At 43.1% G+C, this 22,367-nt stretch overlaps 1 protein-coding gene across 1 annotated transcript; it reads right to left on the bottom strand.

The window, feature by feature from the left end:
• Positions 1-11,595: 11,595 nt before the first annotated feature.
• LOC147333755 (nuclear factor 7, ovary-like) lies at positions 11,596-15,757 on the bottom strand. The gene is made up of 2 exons (XM_086285840.1): positions 15,439-15,757; positions 11,596-13,179 (listed from the first exon to the last, which is right to left on the bottom strand). Exons 1-2 carry the CDS (start codon positions 15,755-15,757, stop codon positions 12,257-12,259), a joined length of 1,242 nt encoding a protein of 413 aa, XP_086141966.1. The 3' UTR covers positions 11,596-12,256.
• Positions 15,758-22,367: the final 6,610 nt, after the last annotated feature.

Raw genomic sequence — 22,367 nt, 5'->3', positions numbered from 1 at the left:
CTGGTTAATATCTCTCAATTTCTTTACAGTAAAGAAAGTGGCTGGTTGAGCTTTAGAAACTTTTGGTAATATCTTTAAAATGAAAGCGGCACAAACGACAATTTCAAACCAGCACAAATGTAGCACAAACGTTTGACACCAGTTTTGTTTGATTCCATTAATGTAGGGGGGCTGGTTGACCTCTGATGACCTCTAGAAATTTTCTTGAATATCTTTAAAATGATAGCAGTACAAACGAAAGTTTTTGCAGCACAATCCAGCACGAACGTAGCACAAACGTTTGACATCAATTTTGTTTGATTTGGGTAATGTGGGGGGGCTGGTTGACCTTTTGACCTTTACATTTTCATTAATATCTTTAAAACAGAAGCAGCACAAACGACAATTTTAGCAGCACAAACCAGCACAAACGTTTGATACCACTTTTGTTGGATTTGAAGAAGGTGGGGGGGCCAACTTCACTCACATGATAGAAACTACAGACAAAGACAAAGTACTGAGCACAGAGGACAAAGACATAAAGGAACAGGGACCACAGATGGAGACCACGGTTAAAGAAAAAAATGATTTGAGAGAAGAAGGAACAACTGAAAACAAAGACACAGTTAGAGTAAAAGAAGATGGCCCTGGGACTAGCTATGAGTCTCCAGTGGCACACCCAAAAAAGAGGAAAAGGTCTCTAATGACGAAAAGCTCTTTGGCGAAGTGTGATGAAAGCAAAGAAACAAGGCAAAAGGGCAACAAGGAAGAAAGAAAAAGACCAAAGAGCCTGACTGCAAGACAGCTGTTAAGTCCAAAGATGCTCAGAAGTCACAAGACTAAAGAGGCACCTAAAGATACCAGCAAAAGACAAAAAGTCATACAAAGAGTCAGAGGAAACGATAAGAAAAACATTTTTGGTTGTTGTTGATTTTACTCTGATCTTCTGACAGTTTGTCTTACTACATTTTGAAAACTTTGTTATCATGTGAGGTTTTGGTTACTTATTTTTGCTCTGAGGGGTTTTTTTTCTAGATTTTACTCACTTTTGCATATGAGAGTCTTCTTTTTTGTTAAGGTAAGTTATTGTTTTTATTTCTTACTTTTAAAATAAAACTTGTTAAAAATGGACAAATGCTGATATATATAAGTTGTTGAAAACAAATGCCAAATGCAATAATAAAAATCTTTCAGATATAAAAAAAAAAAAAAAAAAAAAAAAAAAAAGAAGCATTTACATTTGTAGGAGGGGCTCCCCCTCTAGAAATGACTCGTGTGAGAAGGCTGTGAAGACGGTTCAAGAAGGCAGATGGGTTTTCTCCGCTGTTTTGATTCGAGCCAAGCTCTTCACCGTCCTCAACAACTCCAAAGGCTGAATCAAGCTGAGTGACATAAGTGCTTGGTGTCGCAGTGACCCCCAGAGGCTTTACAATTTCAGATGCAGGGCTAAGTAAGCTAAAAGTATCTTCCTCACTTTGAGGGCATCAGTCAGAAAAGGGTCACTGAGTAGAAGATCGACTTGGGTACGCCATATCTCATAGTCGACTTCACTGTTGGGCCGTGGGAGTTGGCCTGAGAAGGTACGTATCTTAGCATGAGCAAGGGGTGCGTGACTTGGCTCATTACGAATAACATGTTCAACCACTACTTTCTGAATATGCGAAGGGTTGTAGATGCTCTCGTCCACATGTACTGGACCAGCAAAAGTGTCAGTATGTGGGCTGAAAGCACTTGTGGGTTCTACGGGTTCACATGAATCAGTATTGGGAATGATGTCAGCTGTCGTATTAACGTTATGGTCAACGGGTGACTGTATCTCAGTCTGGGGGGTAGAGCTGGCCTGCAACTCGCCTTGGAAAATACTGAGGAAGCCTGCCCTCCCACTGCCCCCCATAAACTCAAGTTCCTTCAGGTATCTATGGGCCACTTCTTTGCCCATTTCTTCTTGGGTGGCATCTCTGACGGTTTTGGAAACCCATTTCACTGTAGGGTCTACAGGGCTGACAACTTCCCCTAAGGTGGAAGGGTCTATCTTTAAGATATAGTGTATGAGTCTGAACAGGCTAAGTGTTCTGCCTTCGGGCTGATGTGGCTCATCAGGGACCCTGACAATGTTAGAGATCTTACCATTGACTTCAAAAACATTAGTTATATCATGTTCACTACGATGTCTTTCAATACCTGTAATAAGCAGGGTTTTCTGGCTATCAACTCTAAAGCGCTCACAAAGGTCAAGTGCCATTTTCGAAAATAAACGTATCACTCAGTGTGTCATATGAGTTGGAGGTAAAACCACTATGCCAATCTCCTGGCTGGCTCACCACTAGTTGTCACCCTTTTTAACTGAGTAGTCCAAATTCAGTCAAATCCACAGTAATCTGTCATACAAAGTCAAGAAAAAAACAATATTTGAGAATCTACTTTCGTTGGGTTCAGTTAGGATCGTAAGGAGACTGGCAGTGGTAACTCAACTTAAAGAAGGAATATCCCTCCACTCAGAATGAGACACTGACAACAACTTAAAGGGAGAAAAGTGATTTGAGTGTATTCAACATTTAAATGGTCCAAATCATAGACATGAACAAAACATTTAAATCATTTCAAACATGTAAATCTCAACAATGTACAACATATCATTTAAAGTGTAAATAAATGTATCAGGTAGGCTGTCCATTTCAGTTCAGTGCACTTAGTATTCAGTGTTCTTAGTAAGTGTTAATTGTCTTTAGTCACTGGTTTGCTTTTTTGTGCATCAGTTTTTTGTGTTAAGTGGAATCAGATCTGACCCAAAAAAGGAAAAAAGTAACAACATAAAGTGTCCTGAGATCTCAGAAAAAAACGTTAATCCAAAAAAAATTGCAAATCGTTGTATCCTACCACCCTCAAAGGAAACAGGTGGCCTTCAGATTGAGAACGTCCTTTCTAGGGACCTCCAGTGGCATCCAGTCCTTAGATGGTACCGCTCGGTCCTTGCAGCAGATTTCTACCACATAAAAAAAAAACCAGCCTGCACACAACGTGCAGTGCAATCACTCACTTGTAAAATAAAACATGTGTTTCTCTAGTGTTATCCCTTTTTGTTCCTCACACATCACACATCTATACAGTTCTTATTGGCCAATAACAATTTATCAACAACAAAATACATTTCACTGCAAATCATGAAGCATGAAAAGTGTCTCCGTGGTGTGTTAGCTAAAACTTCACATGTACGCGCATTAGCCCAGGGAGCACATGTGGGTACGCTAGCATACTCTCCACAGGCTAGCACAGCTAAGCAATCGTTAGCAAGTTCTAAGACAAACATCACATTTCCGACAAGCATTGTATCCTGACTGGTTTTATGCTCAGAAACTGGACTATGAATCACAACTGAAACTGCAACTGTGAGACTCACCAGGATATTCTTCATAGAAAACATTAATTCCTTAGCGCAACACGTTACAGGACTGAATATCCACACAGCTTTGCGCATCTAGCTCCGTGCAGGCGGATGCAGTGAAAGAAAGTCACCACGCACGCGCTATGGTGCATTCATGGTACATGGGAAAACTCAGCATTTAACAAAACAGTAACACTTCAATTTAGAATAAAAACAGAATACAATTGAATACAATAAAATAACCATGGGTTACAGATACATATAGTCATCTTTTCTCTTTTACCATGTCTCTCTAATATTTGTATCTGTACCATGCTGCTGAGTGACTGCTGCTCGTCAAACACATTTCATTGCAATGTTGACCCTGTGCTAACTTGCATATGACAAATAAAACTGAAAACTGTGTGCTGAACTGCAGCATTCAATATTTAATATTTACTGTTATTTACACTTAACTAGATTAATGCGATGGTGTTGTGTTTATTATGTTGCTCTCTTTTTTTGCTTGTTTTCTTTGTTTTTTTTTTTCTTTTTTTCTCTCAACAGGCGATCCGGGAGATTTTTTCTTTTTAAGTGTCCTTTCTTACTGCCCCTCTTCCCCTCTGTTTTTCTTTTCTTTCATCTTTCTCTCTCCCTTTTCTTATCCTCCAGCCATGTCTTTCCCATCTGTAACAACTGAAAATAAAATAAAATGCTGGAAAGGATACTCCATCTGTTAGTCGAACCTCGGATACAGGAGGAACAATGCAGTTTGGCATGGAGGAGATTGGGTCTTTGCAGTTGCATCACTTGGACACTGGAATAACTTACCAATTGATAGGAGGTAAACGGATTCCGCACAAAGACGTAAACACAAAGCGCGATTTGACGCATCAAAATCGGAGATATCGGCATTCTGTAAACTTTCAGCCCCGACAGCGTGTCTGTGTACATGCTGTCGGGGCTGAAAGTTGACAGCTCACAGATCCTGAGCTGCAGGTTTTTTCACTCTCTAACCAAAATTTAGAAGATCAAAGCTACGCTTCACATTTGATAAACATCGTCATTAATTCCTTCTTGCCTTTGCTGTCCAGAAGGGGAGAGGCGAGTAAGGATTACTGGGTATAAAAGTTTTATGTAGAAGAAATCAGCTGTTATTCTATTTGTCTTCTGAGAGTTGAACAGTTCAGAAGATTGGCTTAAAGAAGTTCACAGTTGGGAATTCCAGCAGAGATGGGATCAACACAGAGAGTGATAAACTGCTGCCTAAACCGTGGACTGTGGACAAATTGATTACTTATTTTTTTTGCTTTTTCCTCTGCTCCATTTTTGTCTTATTTTATTATAAAGTTAAAGAGCATTTGGATCACTATTGTTGTCCTGCTCGAGTATAACTCTCAGGAATTTTCAATGTTTTGTGGGTTATAACTTTGAGAAGATTTCCACTGTGTGAAGCTAGTTTTTTGACTTATGTAGTGGCGGCACTCCGTCTCTATTTCACTCTTCTGTACCGCCGTTAGGAGTCAGTCCGGCAACATGCATTGAAACGCGAGCTAGTCCAAGCATCCTTCTTGCAAACAATATGTTTATTGACACTTTTAGTTTACATGGCAAGACTCGGTCAAAAAACTGTGTTGCTTCCAGCTTATCCGACTCCCCAACTACGCAATAACAGTGTGCCGGAAGCCCAAAATACTAAAAAGCACATTAGAATGTTGCACTTCTATATTCTATACATTTAACAAACAGTATTTTAAAATCAACTAGAATTATATTCTTAACATCAAACATATATATTTCTCCTCTAATCATTTTACCAGTACCAATAAAATTAACCTTTAATTGGCTCTTACATCATCCGGCCCCTAATTGGTTAGGTGAGAGAACTAAACAATTACTAACTTACACATTAATCATTAAGAGCCAACCTAATTGTAATGTCCATGAACAAACATTCTTTCTCTTCATCGCTCGGATGAAGCCAGAAGACACAACTTGTTAACAGGTCTTTCCAGGATGTTGCTTTTAGTTTTTACTTTCAATCTTCGGACTGTTCCACTTGAGTCTGGCAACGTCTCAACCACTCTCCCCATGAGCCAGGAGTTGCGTGGAGAAGAACTGTCCACCAGCAGCACAAGATCTCCGACCACGAAGTTTCTTCTCGGTTTCAGCCACTTCTGGCGCTCTTGCAGAAGTGGAAGATATTCACGAGTCCATCTGGTCCAAAACAAATCTGCTAGATACTGAACCTGTCTCCATCTTCTTCTGGCGTATGCATCATTTTTGTTGAAGACACCTGGAGGTATGAGGGGCTGTGACTTAAGCAGCAACAGATGGCTCGGCGTTAAAGCTTCAACGTCATTTATGTCATCTGAGACGCTTGTGAGAGGTCTGCCATTAATGATGCTTTCAATCTCACACAGTATCGTATGAAGACAATCTTCATTTGGCACTTGTTCCTTCAAGAGAGAGCTGAGAATTCGACACACTGTTCGAATTTGTCTCTCCCAAACTCCACCTTGATGTGAAGCAGCCGGGCTGTTAAAAATCCACTTTATACCTTTTGGTTGTAGGACTCTTTCTATTTTGTCGTTATCCAGTCTTTGAATGGCTTCCCTCAACTCCCTTTCCGCTGCCACAAAGTTTGTGCCATTATCTGACCTCATGATGGTAAATTGACCTCTTCTGCAGATGAAACGTCGAATCGCGTTGATACAGGAGTCTGTGTCAAGACTGTCTGCAACTTCAATATGCACAGCTCTGAGAGTGAGGCAGGTAAACATGACACCATATCTTTTGACAGTACCCCGGCCCCGCTTGACATCAAATGGGCCAAAGTAGTCGACACCAGTGTTTGTAAACGGAGGTTTGTCTGGTAGAAGACTGTCTTCAGGTAAGTCTGCCATCTTCTGCTCACCAACCCTTCCAGAAATCCTACGGCAAGTTTGACATTTGTTGATTATCTTTCTAATTGCCGAATTGGCTTGAGGAATCCAATATCTGCATCGCAATTGCGCCAGCACATAATTGCGACCGCAGTGACCAGTTCGTTGATGGATGTCTCTCAAAATGATTTCAGAGATTTTGCTGTGTTTAGAAAGAATTGCTGGTTGTTTAGCATTTTCTGGCAAGAGTGATTTATTGAGTCTGCCGCCAACTCTCAGCATCCCATCTCGAAGAACTGGGTCTAATTTGAACAGCTGGCTGCTACAACTGAGCTGTCCTCCCTCCTGTAGGATTTTGATCTCCTCTCCATGATGTTGTTTCTGGCTGAAACGAACAATTATTGATTTGGCAGCCTCAAGATCCTCCAAAGCAAGCGCTTTCTTTCCCATTGCAGATTTAAATGTCCTCATGTGCACTTGCAACTTTAACCTTTGCTTTTCGGGATCATTTTCATTTTTCTGGACTATTTTTGAGTACTGTTTTCTTTCTTCTTTTAACATCCGCAGCACCTTCCTTAGCTTCATTATCCAGGCTACTGCTCTTTTCAGTTTATTCCAGTCTGAATAGTAGTCTATCACACGTTTCATTGGTTCCATGCCTTCCTCAACTGTCAGTATATTAACCGTTGCTGAAGTCTTGACTTCTGGATCATTTTGAAGGTTTTCCTTCTTTCTCACTGGCTGTTCTGGCCATTCGTTTTCGTCTAGAAGATAGTTCGGCCCGTGAATCCATGAACCTCCTTCCAACAGATCTTTTGCCTTTAAGCCTCTGCTTGCTTGATCTGCAGGATTGTCTGCCGATGTCACATACTTCCATTGTGATGGCCTGGTTGCTTCTCGAATCAGTGAAACTCTATTTGCAACAAATGTTTTGAAGCGAGATGTTTCGCTATCAATGTATCTAAGCACAGTTGTGCTGTCCGTCCAGAAGACTGATTGTTGCAGAGGAACTTGAAGTTCTTGTCGCAGTAATCTGTCCATCCTCACTGAAATCACTGCTGCAGTCAGCTCAAGCCTAGGAATTGTGACTTGCTTGAGCGGAGAAACTCTGGATTTCCCAATGAGAAAGGCACAATGTCTCTTGCCTCGTCTATTTTCCATCAACAGGTAAGAGACAGTTCCATATGCATAATCTGAAGCATCGGAAAAATGGTGCAACTGCGCAACAACAGTGCATCCGAAACCTGTAGGCTTTAGGCATCTACTCACATGGAAGTTGGAGAGGAGTACAATGTCTTCTTTCCATTTTTTCCAAATTTTTGCATGCTTTTCATTGATCTCCTTGTCCCAACCATGCTGCTCTTTACAGAGATCTTTCAACAAAAGCTTTGCAGGTAAGATGACTGGTGCTAGAAAGCCAAGAGGGTCATAAATTGAATTAATGACTGACAAAATGCCTCTTCTGGTCATTGGCTTGTCTTGCAACCTTATAGTGTAAGTGAAGGTATCTGTTTCTGTGTTCCACTGTACACCTAGAGTTCTCTCAACTGGCAAAGTGTCATGCCTAAGATCCAGATCTTTCACCTCGTTGGCTCTGTGTTCTTCAGGAATTGACATCAACACTTTCCTACTGTTACTTGTCCATTTTGTTAATGTAAACCCTCCACTGGTACACAGAGCACGGAGATCACTGACTAACTTCACTGCAGCCTTTTCAGTAGCTACACTTTTAAGACAGTCATCTACGTAGAAGTTGCACAGGACTGTCTGAACAGCTTCTGGAGATGCTTCTTCCTTGTGATCTTCTGCCGTTCTTCTTAGCGCATATGAGGCGACACTTGGTGAGGAAGTTGCTCCAAAGAGGTGCACCATCATCCTATATTCCTTCATGGGCTCATCCAGCTTGCCATCTGGCCACCAGAGAAAACGAAGAAGATCAGCATCTCTTTCTGGTACATTGACTTGGTAAAACATTGATTCAATGTCTGCTATCAGCGCTACTAGCTCTTCGCGGAATCTTAAAAGAACACCCACCAGTGTGTTAGTCAGATCCGGTCCCTGCAGTAACTCCTTGTTTAGAGACATATCCTGGTATGAAGCCGTACAGTCGAACACGACCCGCAACTTTCTCTTCTTCGGGTGATACACCCCATGGTGTGGTATATAGAACACTCTGTTGTCGTCACGGCTCAACTGGTGGTCTGGCACTGGAACTGCATAGCCCTTGGTGATGATGTTTTCCATGAAGCACTTATAATCTTCAAAAAACTGAGGATTCTTCTTAAACTTCCTGAACAAACATGCTATCCGCTGCTCCGCAACACAATGGTTGTTTGGCATTTGAAGATTCTCATTCTTAAGTGGCAATCCAATGTTATAGTGTACATTTTCGAAGGTCGTTGTCTTTTCTACTGCTCGTAGAAACTGTTTGTCTTCTTGTGACATTTCCTCTTTGTCATCATAATTACGTTCTGAAAAATCAATGTTATACTGTTGGACCAGTAGCTTCTCAACTTCCACTAAGGAGATTCGGCTCACTGAGAAATGTGGTTCTTTGTTTTCTGAGTCATTTAGTTCTTTTCTTATAGGTCCATTCACAACCCAACCAATGGTGGTCTTCACTGCATAAGGACCTCCATTATGTCCATTAATGACACGCCATGGCTCCATTGCTTTTGCACAGTTGGCTCCTATAAGCAGGTCTACATTAGCCTCTATCTCTGGTAGCCTCACTTCATGTAGATAAGGCCACTTCTGGATGTCTGACTGCTTGGGTATGTTTCCACTACTCACAGGTATACTAGTGTGAGTGAACACTTTGGATAAGTCAACGAACTTGGAATCTTCCAACCCACACACTTCCAGGTCTGATATAACAAAACTGTTCATGAGTTTCTGTTCTCCTGGTTTTTCTTGACTCATGGTACTTAGAAGTATCCGTGTAGGCTTTCCTTTAACATTCAGTTTCCTTTGTAGATCTTCCGTGCAGAATGTTGCCGTGCTTCCCGGGTCCAAAAAGGCATATGTCTCTATATATTTATCACTCATTTTAGATTTGATCCTGACTGGTACTATAGAGAGCACACACTCCTCTTCTCCGGCCCCTGTAAGCCTACAAGTCTCTTGACTGACAGGAACTTGAGCACAAGGTGCCTCATTACCATCAGTAACATCCTTCCTTTCTGTTTCCACAGAACTTTCTTTTTTCCCCATGTGCAGAATGTCTGGGTGCTTTAGTGAACACTCTTTACACTCCATTCTGCGCTTGCAGAACTTGCTGAGATGCCCATAAACTAAACATCCAAAACAGAGTCCCTTTGACTTCAAGAAATCCACACGTTCTTTGTGTGGTTGATTCTTAATCTTTCCACAAGAAGCAAGAGTGTGAGGCTGCTGACAATACAAACATGGCTTCTCAAAGGCACTCACTGTCTTGATTGAATTTTCGGTTTTAACGTTTGTTTCTTGTAGTCTTTTGTTCTCGGCGGAAATGTTGGTGGCAAAACTGCTTCCTCGAAACTCCTTCTTTGCTGGATATTTTTCCCTTTGGTCAGTCTTTTCACTTGTCGCTGCACGGTTGTCTGGGATATTACTAAAGCCATAGCTATTTTAGCCTGGCGGTCTATAAAGTTCACCAAATCTGCAAATCTTGCTCTTTTGCCCCTCTTTTCTTGGAGTTCAAATGCTTCTACACGCCAACGTTCTCTGGTTTTGTAGGGCAGCTTGGATATCACTGTGCGTAGATTGGTTGGATTATCCATCTCTTCCAAAAATTCAACATCCTCCATGGTGTTGCGACATCCAGTCAGGAACATAGCATAGGCATTTAATGCCTTTGCATCGTCATTTTTCACTTACGGCCATTTGAGTGCTTTCTCAATGAATGCGCTTGCGATCCTTAGCTCATCTCCATAGTGCTTATGTAGCAACCGTCTGGCCTCACGGTAACCTTTGCTAGGAGTCATGTGTACACAACTGCGAATTAGCTCCTGTGGTTCGCCAGCAGTGAACTGTTCCAAAAAATACAGCTTATCTTGCTCGTTATCAGTCTTTTGCTCTACTGCATGTTCGAAGGCTCTTATGAAGGCCTTATACTGTAGTGCATCACCTTTAAAAACAGGAATGTCCTTTGATGGCAACTGAGCCAACTGCTGCTGTTTCACAAGTAACTCAGTGATTATATTCTGTTTCTGCATGACCGACAATAGATCATCACTTCTGTCAACGTGAGCATTAAGCCCATGAGTGGAGACTGGATGAGACAGTTGTGGTACCTGTGAGTTTTGCACTTGTGAATTAGCGTGACTACTCACATCAGCTTGTTGTGGGAGCATTATGCCAACTCTTTCCTTTTTAACTTCTCGACCTTGCGATCTTTGTATTGACACATAACTGCTCAGACCATCTTCAGATCTTTCATATTCTTTGAGCACCTTTAATTTTGCTTGACTTTCCGCTAATGCAGTCTCCAACTCTAACTCCTCCTTTTCCGCTTTGACTCTTGCTGTTTCCAGCTCAAGATGTTGCCTAATCCTGGCCAACTCCAACTCAAGTTCTTGCCTTTTCTTCAATGCTGCAGCTCGTTCCAGCAAGGCTGCGTGTTCTGCCTCCTGTTTAGCACGAGTGGAGGAAACTCTGGATGTTGTAGATGCTCGGCTGACTTGAGACCCATGCGAGCTATGAACTGCATCCTTTCTAGCTCCAACCTGTGATGCGCTGTCATCTGGGTTAACAGCTTCTTCCAAGCCATCTCTGTTAACTTGCATGTTCTTCCCACCTCTCTTTCATCTGCCATCTTATAAGTTGCAGGGGTTTATTGGCTCAAGTTGCATGCACTATTTGTCTTCTGCTTAGAAACTTTAATAGACATAGTGTAAACCAGCTTCATAACATGCCAAAAACTCCGCATTGACTGCATCAAATCCTGTTTTACAACATGCAGTCCCACGGGCAGAGAGAGAAAAAGGAGTGCGGGGTTGACGACGGCACGCAGTGAAGTTTCACTTTCGTTTTCCACCAAACTTAACAAGCCTCTAAAAGACGTCGTTTTCCTCTTATGGCACGAAGTAATAAGAGAGTTTGTTACCTTCTTCTAAAGAATAATCCAAAGAAATGTCCGGTTCTGTGCCAGCATCCTTAAGCAGCGCTTCTTATCTTACATTCCGCTTAGCTGCGCCCTTCCATCGCTGTGCAGCCGATCCTCCACATATCGGTGAAGCTAGTTTTTTGACTTATGTAGTGGCGGCACTCCGTCTCTATTTCACTCTTCTGTACCGCCGTTAGGAGTCAGTCCGGCAACATGCATTGAAACGCGAGCTAGTCCAAGCATCCTTCTTGCAAACAATATGTTTATTGACACTTTTAGTTTACATGGCAAGACTCGGTCAAAAAACTGTGTTGCTTCCAGCTTATCCGACTCCCCAACTACGCAATAACAGTGTGCCGGAAGCCCAAAATACTAAAAAGCACATTAGAATGTTGCACTTCTATATTCTATACATTTAACAAACAGTATTTTAAAATCAACTAGAATTTTATTCTTAACATCAAACATATATATTTCTCCTCTAATCATTTTACCAGTACCAATAAAATTAACCTTTAATTGTCTCTTACAAATGGGTTTATTAAATAATTGTTATACCTGAATATGATTACATTTTTCTTTCACATTACCTGATTCTTTACTTCCACACTGGAATTATCATTTTTTATTGGATTTAAATAAAGTAAATGAAACAGACAAAAGAACAGAATTCAAAGATCAGAAACATTTCATATATGGAGTTAAACATGAATCATTGTTTCAACAATATATTGTTGTCATAAACAGACAAGAAGACAACAACAAACTGCTCCTCCCATTCAACACATGTCAGTCCATATCCCAGCAAACTAAATCAGAAAGAAAGAAACAGTGAGAACTAAAAGAGAAACAAAGAGCTTTGGAACAACGGGGCAGCAGGAGGACAGCTGCAGTTTAACAGCTTCAACTCACTGACAGGAAACAACATTAGAAACATCATCATCCTCAACTCATCTGCTGCACTGACACTGACACCTTCAACGGACACACCTTCACTTTACCATCAGTGCTAATATACGGAAACATCCTGTGAGTGAAAGTGTGTGTGAAGGTGTGTATGTGTGTGTTAGTATCAGGATCAGAGAACGACAGCTTTCCTCTGTTCCAGTCCAGATTCACTCTGATCCTCTGGAGCTTCTTCTCTACTGAGAGAACAGTTGATGGAGCTGATGGCGAGTGTGCTGAGTATTTATCTTGATAGAACAATATTCCCCACAATCCAGACAGTATGCTTCCCTTTCTCTCCATAGACTCTGCAAATACACCCAGTACCCACCGTGTACTGTCTCCAACCTCAACATCCCAGCTGTGAGTCCCTGAGTTAAAGCCCTCAGAGCCCAGGACAGAGCAGGAATAATCAAACCTCTCTGGATTATCAGGAAGCTGCTGCCTCTCTCCTCCTCGTCTCACACTGGTCAGATCTTCAGACAGGATGAGTTCTGGATGAGCAGTGTTTGGGTCCAGAATGAGAGGAGTGTAGGAGACCATGTCCTTCATCTTCTTCCAGATGTTGAAGGTCAGGTTGCCCAGGTGTTTGGCCTGGTCTATCAGAGCTCCTGAGGGCAGCTGTGGATCATCCAGCAGGGGGCAGCGCTGGACTCTTTCCACTGCAGCCTTGTAGTTGTGCAGGAATGAGACGTCTTCAGCTCTCAGCTCCTCCTCTGTGGCTCTGACTGTGTCTGAAAGAGCTGCTATCTCTCTGCTCAGAGCCTCCATCTTCTCCTCCATCATCCCACTCTTCTGCTCCTCTTCCTCCCTCAGTGCAGCCAGCCTGGCCTCCTCTTCCTCTGCTAGAAACTGGTGAAGCTTCTTAAACTGCTCCTTAATCTGCCTCTCTGTGTGTCGGGCCTGGACCTTAATGTGTTCTGCTGTTTGATCAAACTTCACTTGAACTTCTTCACAAACCTTTAACTTCTTCTTTAAGGGCTCCAAATTTTCCTGAATTATCTTCTTCTGTTGTCGTGCAACATCATCAATGAGTCTAAAACTGTGCGTGGCGTGTCTTTCTGAGGTACAGCAGACGACACACACTGGCTGCTGATGGTCCAGACAGTAGAGTCTGAGTATCTCCTGGGGGTGCAGAAAGCAGAGATCCTCCTCTGATCTGGAAGCCATTGAGTCTGTGAGTGAAGCTGAAAACAGCAGACAGGAAGTACAGTCAGTCCTGGCTCCCCTCCCTCCTCTACCACCTTCACTGAAACTTCCTTTGAGTCGTGTTTTTGCTCAAACTCACATTCAGTGTGTGGAGCGTCAGCAGCTTGAAGCAGCAGTGTTGGAGTTTTCCACTTTCTTTCTCCTGTGGCTGGATTTACTCAGAGGAAGCTGCAAGTTTGGACTGAACTCAGTCTGATAGCCTGTGCGTCTCTCTTAGATGAGAAAGAACAACAGCCTGTTTCCTGGTTTGCTGCATTTGATAACCATGAGGGGAGGAGAAAAATGTTGCTTCACCTGTAACTCAGGTGTGTTTCATTCCAGAGCTAAACTGTAATCCTGTCACAAGCTAACAAGCTACAAAATAGATTTTGCTCCATTTTAGCTGCACAGGTTACAGAATGAAACCTTTTCTGAAGCTGAGAAAATACAATGTTACTCAGTTGTGCAGCTGTTTAGCAGCTTTTATTTTAGACTTTCACTAGCTGGGCCCATATCCTCATTTTAGGTTGGCAGCATGTTTTTAGTAGACAAAGGCGAGTGGCTTAAACAAGAACTGAGCTACGGTTTGGGGAAGGCCTCGAAGGGAACTGGCGGCAGCTCCCTTGATTTGCCAGATCCCCATGAATGCATCCCCTACAAGCTGTAAGAACTGTGCGTTACGATGGTCAAAGACCTCTGCAGTAATGTAAGTGGTAGGCAGGCTGGTGAAGATAAGTAGCCCCTTGCCTCAATAAGATGGTCTAGGATTGTGGATGACTACACAAAATTAGGCAAAATTGGCAGGAGAAGAGATCAAAGGCAATTCTGGACAATTAAAGACCTCTATAGATAAATGAAGGGAACCCTCAATTAGGTAGCAACATGGCTTAACTCTGAATTGAAACAGTGACGTATGCTGGAAATTTGAGACTTGTGGTAATGGCTTCATTGTTCATAAACATTTACGTGAGCTTGTCTTAGAGTAGAAGACAGAGAGGGGGTACCTGGCTCTTTAATTTACTTTTGGTAAGGTAGCGATAACTACTGTGCCGATTTCTGAAACAAACAAAGGTAATGGTGAGCAGTTTTGGAAGGGTTGGCTGACTTGAAAGAATGATTAGAGGAGAACTGCCTTCTATAATGATAACCCCCAAAACCGGCAGAGAGCCGAGTACAGTAACACCAATCCGAACAACTGAACCTCATTTAAAATGATAATGCATTTGGGATATTGTCAGAACCAAATGCAACAGAAGGCAAAGTTCAGATGTATTAAAAGGAGTCTTAGAGGACAGAATCTGGCCCTGGAGGGTGGTAGGACGATAACCGGCAACCCAGTGCCGATAAATTGTTGTTGTTTTTTTGGGGGGGGGTTTCGGCAAATGATAGATTTCAGAAGCTGCCAGTCCAGTGCCGGAAAAGTGAGTTGTTGTGTTATGTGAAGGAAGGTTAGGGAAGAGAGAACCTGTGTGCTCTCTGCTCCGATTCCACTTCATTTTCTTTTTCCATTTTTTCCGGTGCTTCTTGCTAGCCGGTAACATACATACTCTGCAGCAACACAGTGCCATCTAGTGGCTGATACAAACATAGGTCAACAAGTTACATCTCCCTTCTTTAAAAAGAAAAAAAGAACAAAACAACAAAGCAACTCAGGCTTGTAAAATTTGTCAGGCAATTGAAATTTCGGGAATAAACATCCTGAGCAACATCCATTAATATCATAGCATTCGGCTCAATACTGGCTACATCATTAACATAATAAATAGATGCATTTAGTGACATCATTGGAACAACAAACCTGTGAACAGCCTTTTTTTTTTTTTTTCGCCTGCAGCCTTTACAATATTACAGGTCCAAGACCTGTCTTGGTTTAGTAACGCGCCCATATCGAGTTGTGTATCCGGGTGTTGTCTTTATCAGGGGATCCACAGGCGGGGGCTGAGAAACCACAGCGCTGTCATTGCTGTTGACTGTCGGTTGAATGAACTCCTCACCTCCTACGCTGTTTCTGCCTTCGCCGAGGTGTCGGCGGTTACGGCGATAAACTTGTCCTGTATCTGTGGTTATGTTGTAGCTTCTGGACGCGTCTGCACAACTCGTGACCACAGCTGGTTTCCAGGAACCATCTTGTTGACGGAACTGGACCGGTGTGCCAGGATATAGTCGAGGCAGATTTCGGGCTGCTCTGTTGAAATAAGTCTGCTGGCGCTGCTGGCAGACTTCTCTCCTCACACGCACTGTTTGCTGGCAAACTACTTGTGGTTCCAGCTGTTTTGGTGTGGCAGGGAGGATGGAGCGGAGTCTCCGGCTCATGAGTAGTTATGCAGGCGACTTTAAGTTGTCCACGGGGGTGTTCCGGTATTCTAATAGGCTCAAGTAGGGATCCTTATGTTCAGCTTTGGCCTTGTCCAGTAGTTTTTTTGCTGTCTGGAAGTCTTTTTGGCTAGGCCGTTGCTCTGTGGGTAATGGGGGCTAGTAGTGTTGTGGGTGAAACTCCATGACTTTGAGAACTGTTGGAAATTACTTGAAGCATAGCACGGGCCGTTGTCACTAATCACTGACTCTGGAATATCATGCCTGGCCATGGCTGACTTTAGTTTGCGGATCACTGCTTCTGCAGTGCAGCTGTACAGTCTTTCCAACTCGAAGAACCTACTATAGTAATCTACGATGATGATGTAGTCTTCCAAGTAAACAGATTAGTTGCTATAACCTGCCACAGTCTTTCTGGTATTGCATTTGACAGCAGGGGTTCCTTGGGGTTAGCAGTTTGTCTTTCCTGGCATGTGCTGCAGGCTCCAACTGCTTCCTCAATCTGCTTTCCCATGCTTGGCCAAAACAGAAGGTCTCTGGCTCTGTTTTTACTCTTTTGTATGCCCATATGGCTGGAGTGAATCCGATCTATCATGTCCTTTCTGAACCTTTTTGGGATCATTTTCTCTCCTTTAAACATGATCCCATATATCAGTGAGATCTCATCCCTGTGGTTCCAAAACTCCTGGATGTCAGGCGGACATTGAGACCTTTTATCCGGCCATCCACCCAATGTGGTCCTTCTCAGAGTGTTAAGCTGAGGGTCCTGGCCTGTTTTGTTTCTTATCTGATCAGTGACAGGCATGTTGCTGCGGATCCGCAGATTTGGTGCTACAAACTCTAACCTACGCCCACTCACCCGCATATCAACCCCGATGACAGCTACTGATCTCACCTTATCTATGGCTTTGATCAACACTCGATCCCTCTCCAATAAGAAGTTTCTGCTCAAGGATTTTTTCTCTTCTTACGACCTGGATTTTATGTTCCTGACGGAGACCTGGTTACGCGCTGGTGAGACTGTGGCTTTCTCTGAGCTTCTTCCTCCAGGCTGTTGTTTTTTAAACACTCCCAGGTCCTCTGGCAAAGGCGGAGGCCTCACCTGTGTTTTTAAATCTGTTTATGACTGCCATCAGATTTCTTTTTCCTCTTTTTCCAGCTTTGAACTACAGCTTTTTAAACTAAACTCATCCACTCCGTTACTGATTGCAGTGGTATATCATCCTCCCAAATTTAACAAGGACTTTATCAGTGAGTTTGGGGAATTTCTTTCAGGGCTTTCAGTAGATTTTGATCATTTTCTTATTGTTGGTGACCTGAATATTCATGTGTGCTGTCCATCTAAACCCCTGGTTAGAGACTTTGTTTCACTGTTGGATTCCTTCAACCTTACTCAGTGTGTGTCTGGCTCCACACATGAGAAGGGTCACACTTTGGACCTTGTCATGTCTCACGGCTTGGGTATCCACATCTCTGAAATTTGTGAGAGTGCGTGTATCTCCGATCATTTTCCTGTTCTATTTTCTGCCACTGCACATTGTTCTGATGCTGCAGTTAAACCTCCCTCACGCCGTCACCGGATCATCAATACCCATGTACCATCTCAGTTTTCTGCTGCTTTTAGCAACTCTGAGCTCTCCACGGTGGACTGGATTGATTCCTTGTGTGCAGAAGATTTAACTGCTCTTTTTAACTCAACATGTACTTCTATTTTGGACCTCATCGCTCCCTTAAAAACACTCCGTCCCAAAGCTCACGCTGAACCCTGGATTACAGACTCTGTTCGTGCTCTCAGGCGCACCTGTAGGTGTGCTGAGAGAAAATGGAAAAAGGACAAGCTGCACATTTCTTTTAATATCCTCAGAGACTCTCTTTTAACCTATCAGAAAGCCGTTAAAGAGGCCAAGTCCTCCTACATATCAAACCTGGTTAGCAGTAGTGTCCATAAACCTCAGACTCTGTTTCGTGTTTTAAATTCCATTGTTAATCCTTGCATATCCACCAGCCTCACACCTTCTGCCACCCTCTGTAATGACTTTCTAAAGTTCTTTGTAAACAAGATTTCCTCCCTGCAGTCTGTCATTCCATCTCCACCTTCCAATCCCTGTGTTTTTTCTTTGTGCCATTCTGCCTTTAATCAGTTCGAACCAATCTCTCTCTCTCAGCTGCATGAAATAGTCTGCAAGGTTAAGACTACCAACTGTTCCACCGATGCTATCCCCTCTCGGCTTCTGAAGCAGGTTCTGGACTCAGTCGGACCTTTCCTTCTGGTCCTGATCAATGCCTGCCTCAGTTCTGGTTGCTTTCCAACACCCTTCAAGCACGCTGTTGTTCAACCTCTCCTTAAAAAGCCTAATCTAGATCCATCCCTACTCTCTAACTATAGGCCCATTTCCAACCTCCCTTTTCTGTCCAAAGTACTGGAACGAGCCGCCCTCACGCAGCTCCAGCTATTTCTTGACAACAACAATCTCTATGAGAAGTTCCAGTCTGGTTTTAGAGCTCGGCATAGCACAGAAACAGCCCTACTGAGAGTTTTTAATGATTTGCTTTTAACTGTTGACTCTGGTTGTGCTGCTGTCTTAGTAACCTTGGACCTGACAGCAGCCTTCGACACTGTAGATCACAACATACTGCTAGCCCGCCTTCAACATTGTGTCGGTTTAAAGGGCACTGACTTAAAGTTTTTCCAGTCCTATTTGAATAATAGGAGTTTTTCTGTTCACCTTGGTGAACTGTCATCTCCCAGAGCTCCTTTAACCTGTGGCGTACCTCAGGGGTCCATACTAGGCCCCCTGTTGTTTATTCTGTACTTGCTCCCTCTGGGCGATGTGCTCCGTAAACATAATGTGTCCTTCCACATCTTTGCCGATGATATTCAGATCTACCTCCCTCTGAGGTTGAACTGCAATGTTTCTTTGCAGCCGCTACTCTCCTGCTTGTCTGACATTAAGACTTGGATGACTCTTAACTTCTTACACCTTAATGAAAGCAAAACTGAAGTCATTGTGTTTGGGCTTCCTAAAGATCCCAACTTCTCTCTTGACTTTTTGGGACCCCTAACCTCCGATTGCACTTCTTCCATTAAGAGTCTTGGAGTTATTTTTGACAATGCTTTTAAACTTGATAAACAAATCAGCTCTGTAGTTAAGGGATCTTTTTATCATTTACGGATTTTAGCCAAAGTCAAGTCTTACCTTTGCAGGAACGATCTAGAAAGAGCGGTCCATGCTTTTATTACTTCACGGCTGGACTACTGTAATTCCCTCTATGCTGGCCTAGATCGTTCCTGTCTACATCGCCTTCAACTGGTGCAGAACGCTGCCGCTCGCCTGTTGACCGGTTCAAAAAAAAAAAGAGACCACATCACTCCGGTTCTCTGCTCTCTCCACTGGCTCCCAGTTGCTTTTAGGATTGATTTTAAAATCTTACTGCTGGCTTTTAAGGTTTTAAATGGCACTGCACCTTCTTACCTGTCAGAACTCCTTAGTACTTATCGCCCCAGGAGATCTTTGAGGTCAGCCGATCTGATGCTTTTAGATGTTCCCAGGTATAAATTAAAGACAAAGGGAGAGAGGGCGTTTGCTGTGGCTGCACCCAGACTGTGGAACAGTTTACCTCCTCACGTCAGATTCTCCAAAAGCCTAGAAACTTTTAAAACTGCTCTTAAAACTCACCTCTTTTCATTGGCTTTTAGAAAGGTTTAATTTATTTGTTTATTTATTTTTTATTTGATCAGCGAGGTGTTTTACGAAATTGTGTTCTATTGTATTTTTATCTGTATTTACTGTACAGCACTTTGGTCAGCCTTGGTTGTTTTTAAATGTGCTCTATAAATAAACTTGACTTGACTTGACTGACTGAGTGGATCTGCGCATCCATCCCGTCACATAGTGATTTATCGTAGAACTCTATGGATTTCCGGGAGAGCGAGTCGGCTACCGGGATGTCTTTCCCTGGCTTGTGGATGATGCTGATGTTATACTTTTGCAGCTGTAGTATCATCCTCTGTAGCCGTGGTGGTGCTGATACTAGTGGCTTTTTGAGTACTCTAGTGGCTTTTGGTCCGATTCAATGGTCACATGTTGACCGTACATTTACTCGTGGAACCGCTTGCAGCCAAAGAGAACAGCATACAGTTCCTTTTCTATTTGGGCATAGTTCTGCTCAGTGCTGTTAAGTGACTTGGATGTGTAGGCGACTGGCTTGCCGTCCTGCAGCATCACAGCATCGAGGCCACTTTTGGGTGCATTGACCTGGAGTCGTAGCGCGTTCTTGGGGTTGAAGAAGGAGAGAACTGAGCCTGGTTCTCTAGTGATCAGCTCCTTCATTTGTTGAAAGGATCTGTCATGGTTCTTGTCCCATACAAACTCACTGTCCTGGTTTAACAGCTGGCGGAGCGGCACGTTTATCTCTGACAGGTGTGGGGCAAATCTTGCTAAATAATTAACCATCCCCAGCACTGTTTCCAGTTCTCCCCTGTTCTGTGGGGGCGCCATGTCTTGGACTGCTTTTACTTTTTGTGGCTCTGGTTTTAGTCCTTCGTGTGACAATGTGTGACCGAAGTAACTCTTTGACGCAGATGGTGCACTTGTCAGGGTTCACTTTTACACTTCTCTCCCTGCTGCATGGTCCTCATGTTGTCATCATGCTCCTGTTTGGCTCCTCCGAAGACCAACACGTCGTCCACAATGGCTGCCACGCCCCTCAGGCCTTTGTAGGGCTCATCCACGCGTCACTGGAACTCTTCCTGGGCTGAGAGTATCCCGAATGGCAGCCTGGTGAAGCGGTACCTGCCAAACACAGTATTAAATGTGGTTAACAGAGATGATTCGTGGCTTAGTTTAATGGCCCAGTAGCCTGATCTGGCATCCAAAACACTAAAATACTTGGCCCCAGGAAGTTTTATGGTGACATCCTCCAAGGTGGGTAGAGGGTAATGGGGTCTTTGTATGGCCTTGTTGAGGGGTCTGGGGTCCAGCCACTAGATGGCAACACCATCTAGTGGCTGATGCAAACATAGATCAACATGTTATATTTCCTGGTTTGTTGTATTTGAGTGAAGATGGCCATGTTTCTGGAAGGCATGGATAGCCTGGAAGCCTAGGTGCAGCTGTCCTTGAAACTCCATCTTGGCAAAGTCTGTCATCAAGAACTCGGGCTCGGCCATCGATGAGGAGAGAGATTTAAAACTGATCTTCTTGGGCATTTTAACCTGGGAAACTATTCCTCTTCTTATGTAATGTGTGGCGATCTCTGACCATTTCATCTGTATTTGGGTACCCACAGTCTTTAGCAAGCAGTTTCAGTTCTGTAATAAACTGTTCAAATGCCTCATTTTCACCCTGCATCTTTTCATGGAACCTATATCTGGCGTAGATTGGGTTAGCTTTCAGTGTGATGTAATCGTAGTACATTTGAAGCTTTCGGGAGTCGTCTGCGGTGAGCATCCACGTGTTGTAGACATCCCGTCCCTTCTCACTGACCCATAGAAGAAGGTAGCTGCATTTGTCTGCCTCCTCCTTCCCCCGAAGAGGACCAGCGAACATCAGCTCGGCGAGCTGCTTGAAGCGCCGCCATGCCTCGGGCAGGTTGCTAGAGTCCCAATCCATGCGCGGTGTGGGAACGCCGTAAGCCTCAATGTCTGCACTGTCCAACGGCGAGGGATTGCGTAGAAAACCGCTACTCTGACACTACTCTGCAGCAACACAGTGCCATCTAGTGGCTGATGCAAAACATAGATCAACATGTTATATTTCCTGGTTTGTTGCATTTGAGTGACATAAAGGCCAGAAATTCATTCAACTTCCTCTTATAAATTTGCAAGCTGTACAGCTATGGAAGCCCGTTTTCACCACACACAAAAAAGTATCCATATCTTGAAATTTCGAGATATTTTTCTCAAAATTTTGAATAGTAACTCGAAATTTTGAGAAAATAACTCGACAGTTCGAGTTATGGATACTTTTTTTTGTGTGGCGGAAACGGGCTTCCATAGCCAGCACAGTGCATATGTTTGTTGCAGGTCAGAAATGAAACCTTTTCTGATGCTGAGAAAATAAAGCGTGACTCAGTGGTGCAGATATTTGGCAGTTTTTATTTTAGACTTTGTTCTGGTTATTGTTCAGTTTCCCCTGCAGTGTAAGTGTAATTCAGGCAGACAAACACAGGTGGATTCACTTGTACAAAAGACAAACTGAAATGGATTCTAACCAGAGCATTCTGACCAGTCTACCTGGTGATAGGTTTACCGCAACTGATGACTTGTTCAATTAAGGTAAATACAACCACGTCACTTATGAAGAAGACACACAGCTTATCATGTTATAGTTTTAAAACATCTAAAATCACTCTTGTTAATTCATTTGCTAGATTAGCTGCTAGCATACCCACTTTGTTTGAGGCTTTTTGCTATCTAGTTAGCAACACTACACACCTGTTACTCTAATAGTCTGTATTTTTTAATGACTCAGCACTCCTTAGCTTTTGTTATCCATATTTAGAAAGAGATGGCATTAGCTGTACACTCCAGAGGCCCAGAGTTACTGTTAATATCAGAAATGTAATGCTGTCCTTTATGATTTTAAGTTTAGGCTGAGGATGATCTAAA

The sequence above is a fragment of the Aulonocara sp. 'chitande type north' Nkhata Bay genome, linkage group LG3, assembly GCF_057382095.1.
Source record: "Aulonocara sp. 'chitande type north' Nkhata Bay isolate Kocher_YH1m ecotype deep benthic linkage group LG3, A_spYH_male_GT1.1, whole genome shotgun sequence".
Classification (NCBI taxonomy): domain Eukaryota; kingdom Metazoa; phylum Chordata; class Actinopteri; order Cichliformes; family Cichlidae; genus Aulonocara; species Aulonocara sp. 'chitande type north' Nkhata Bay.
Note: the sequence above shows the minus strand (reverse complement) of the source record. Positions and strands in the feature narration are given on the sequence as shown.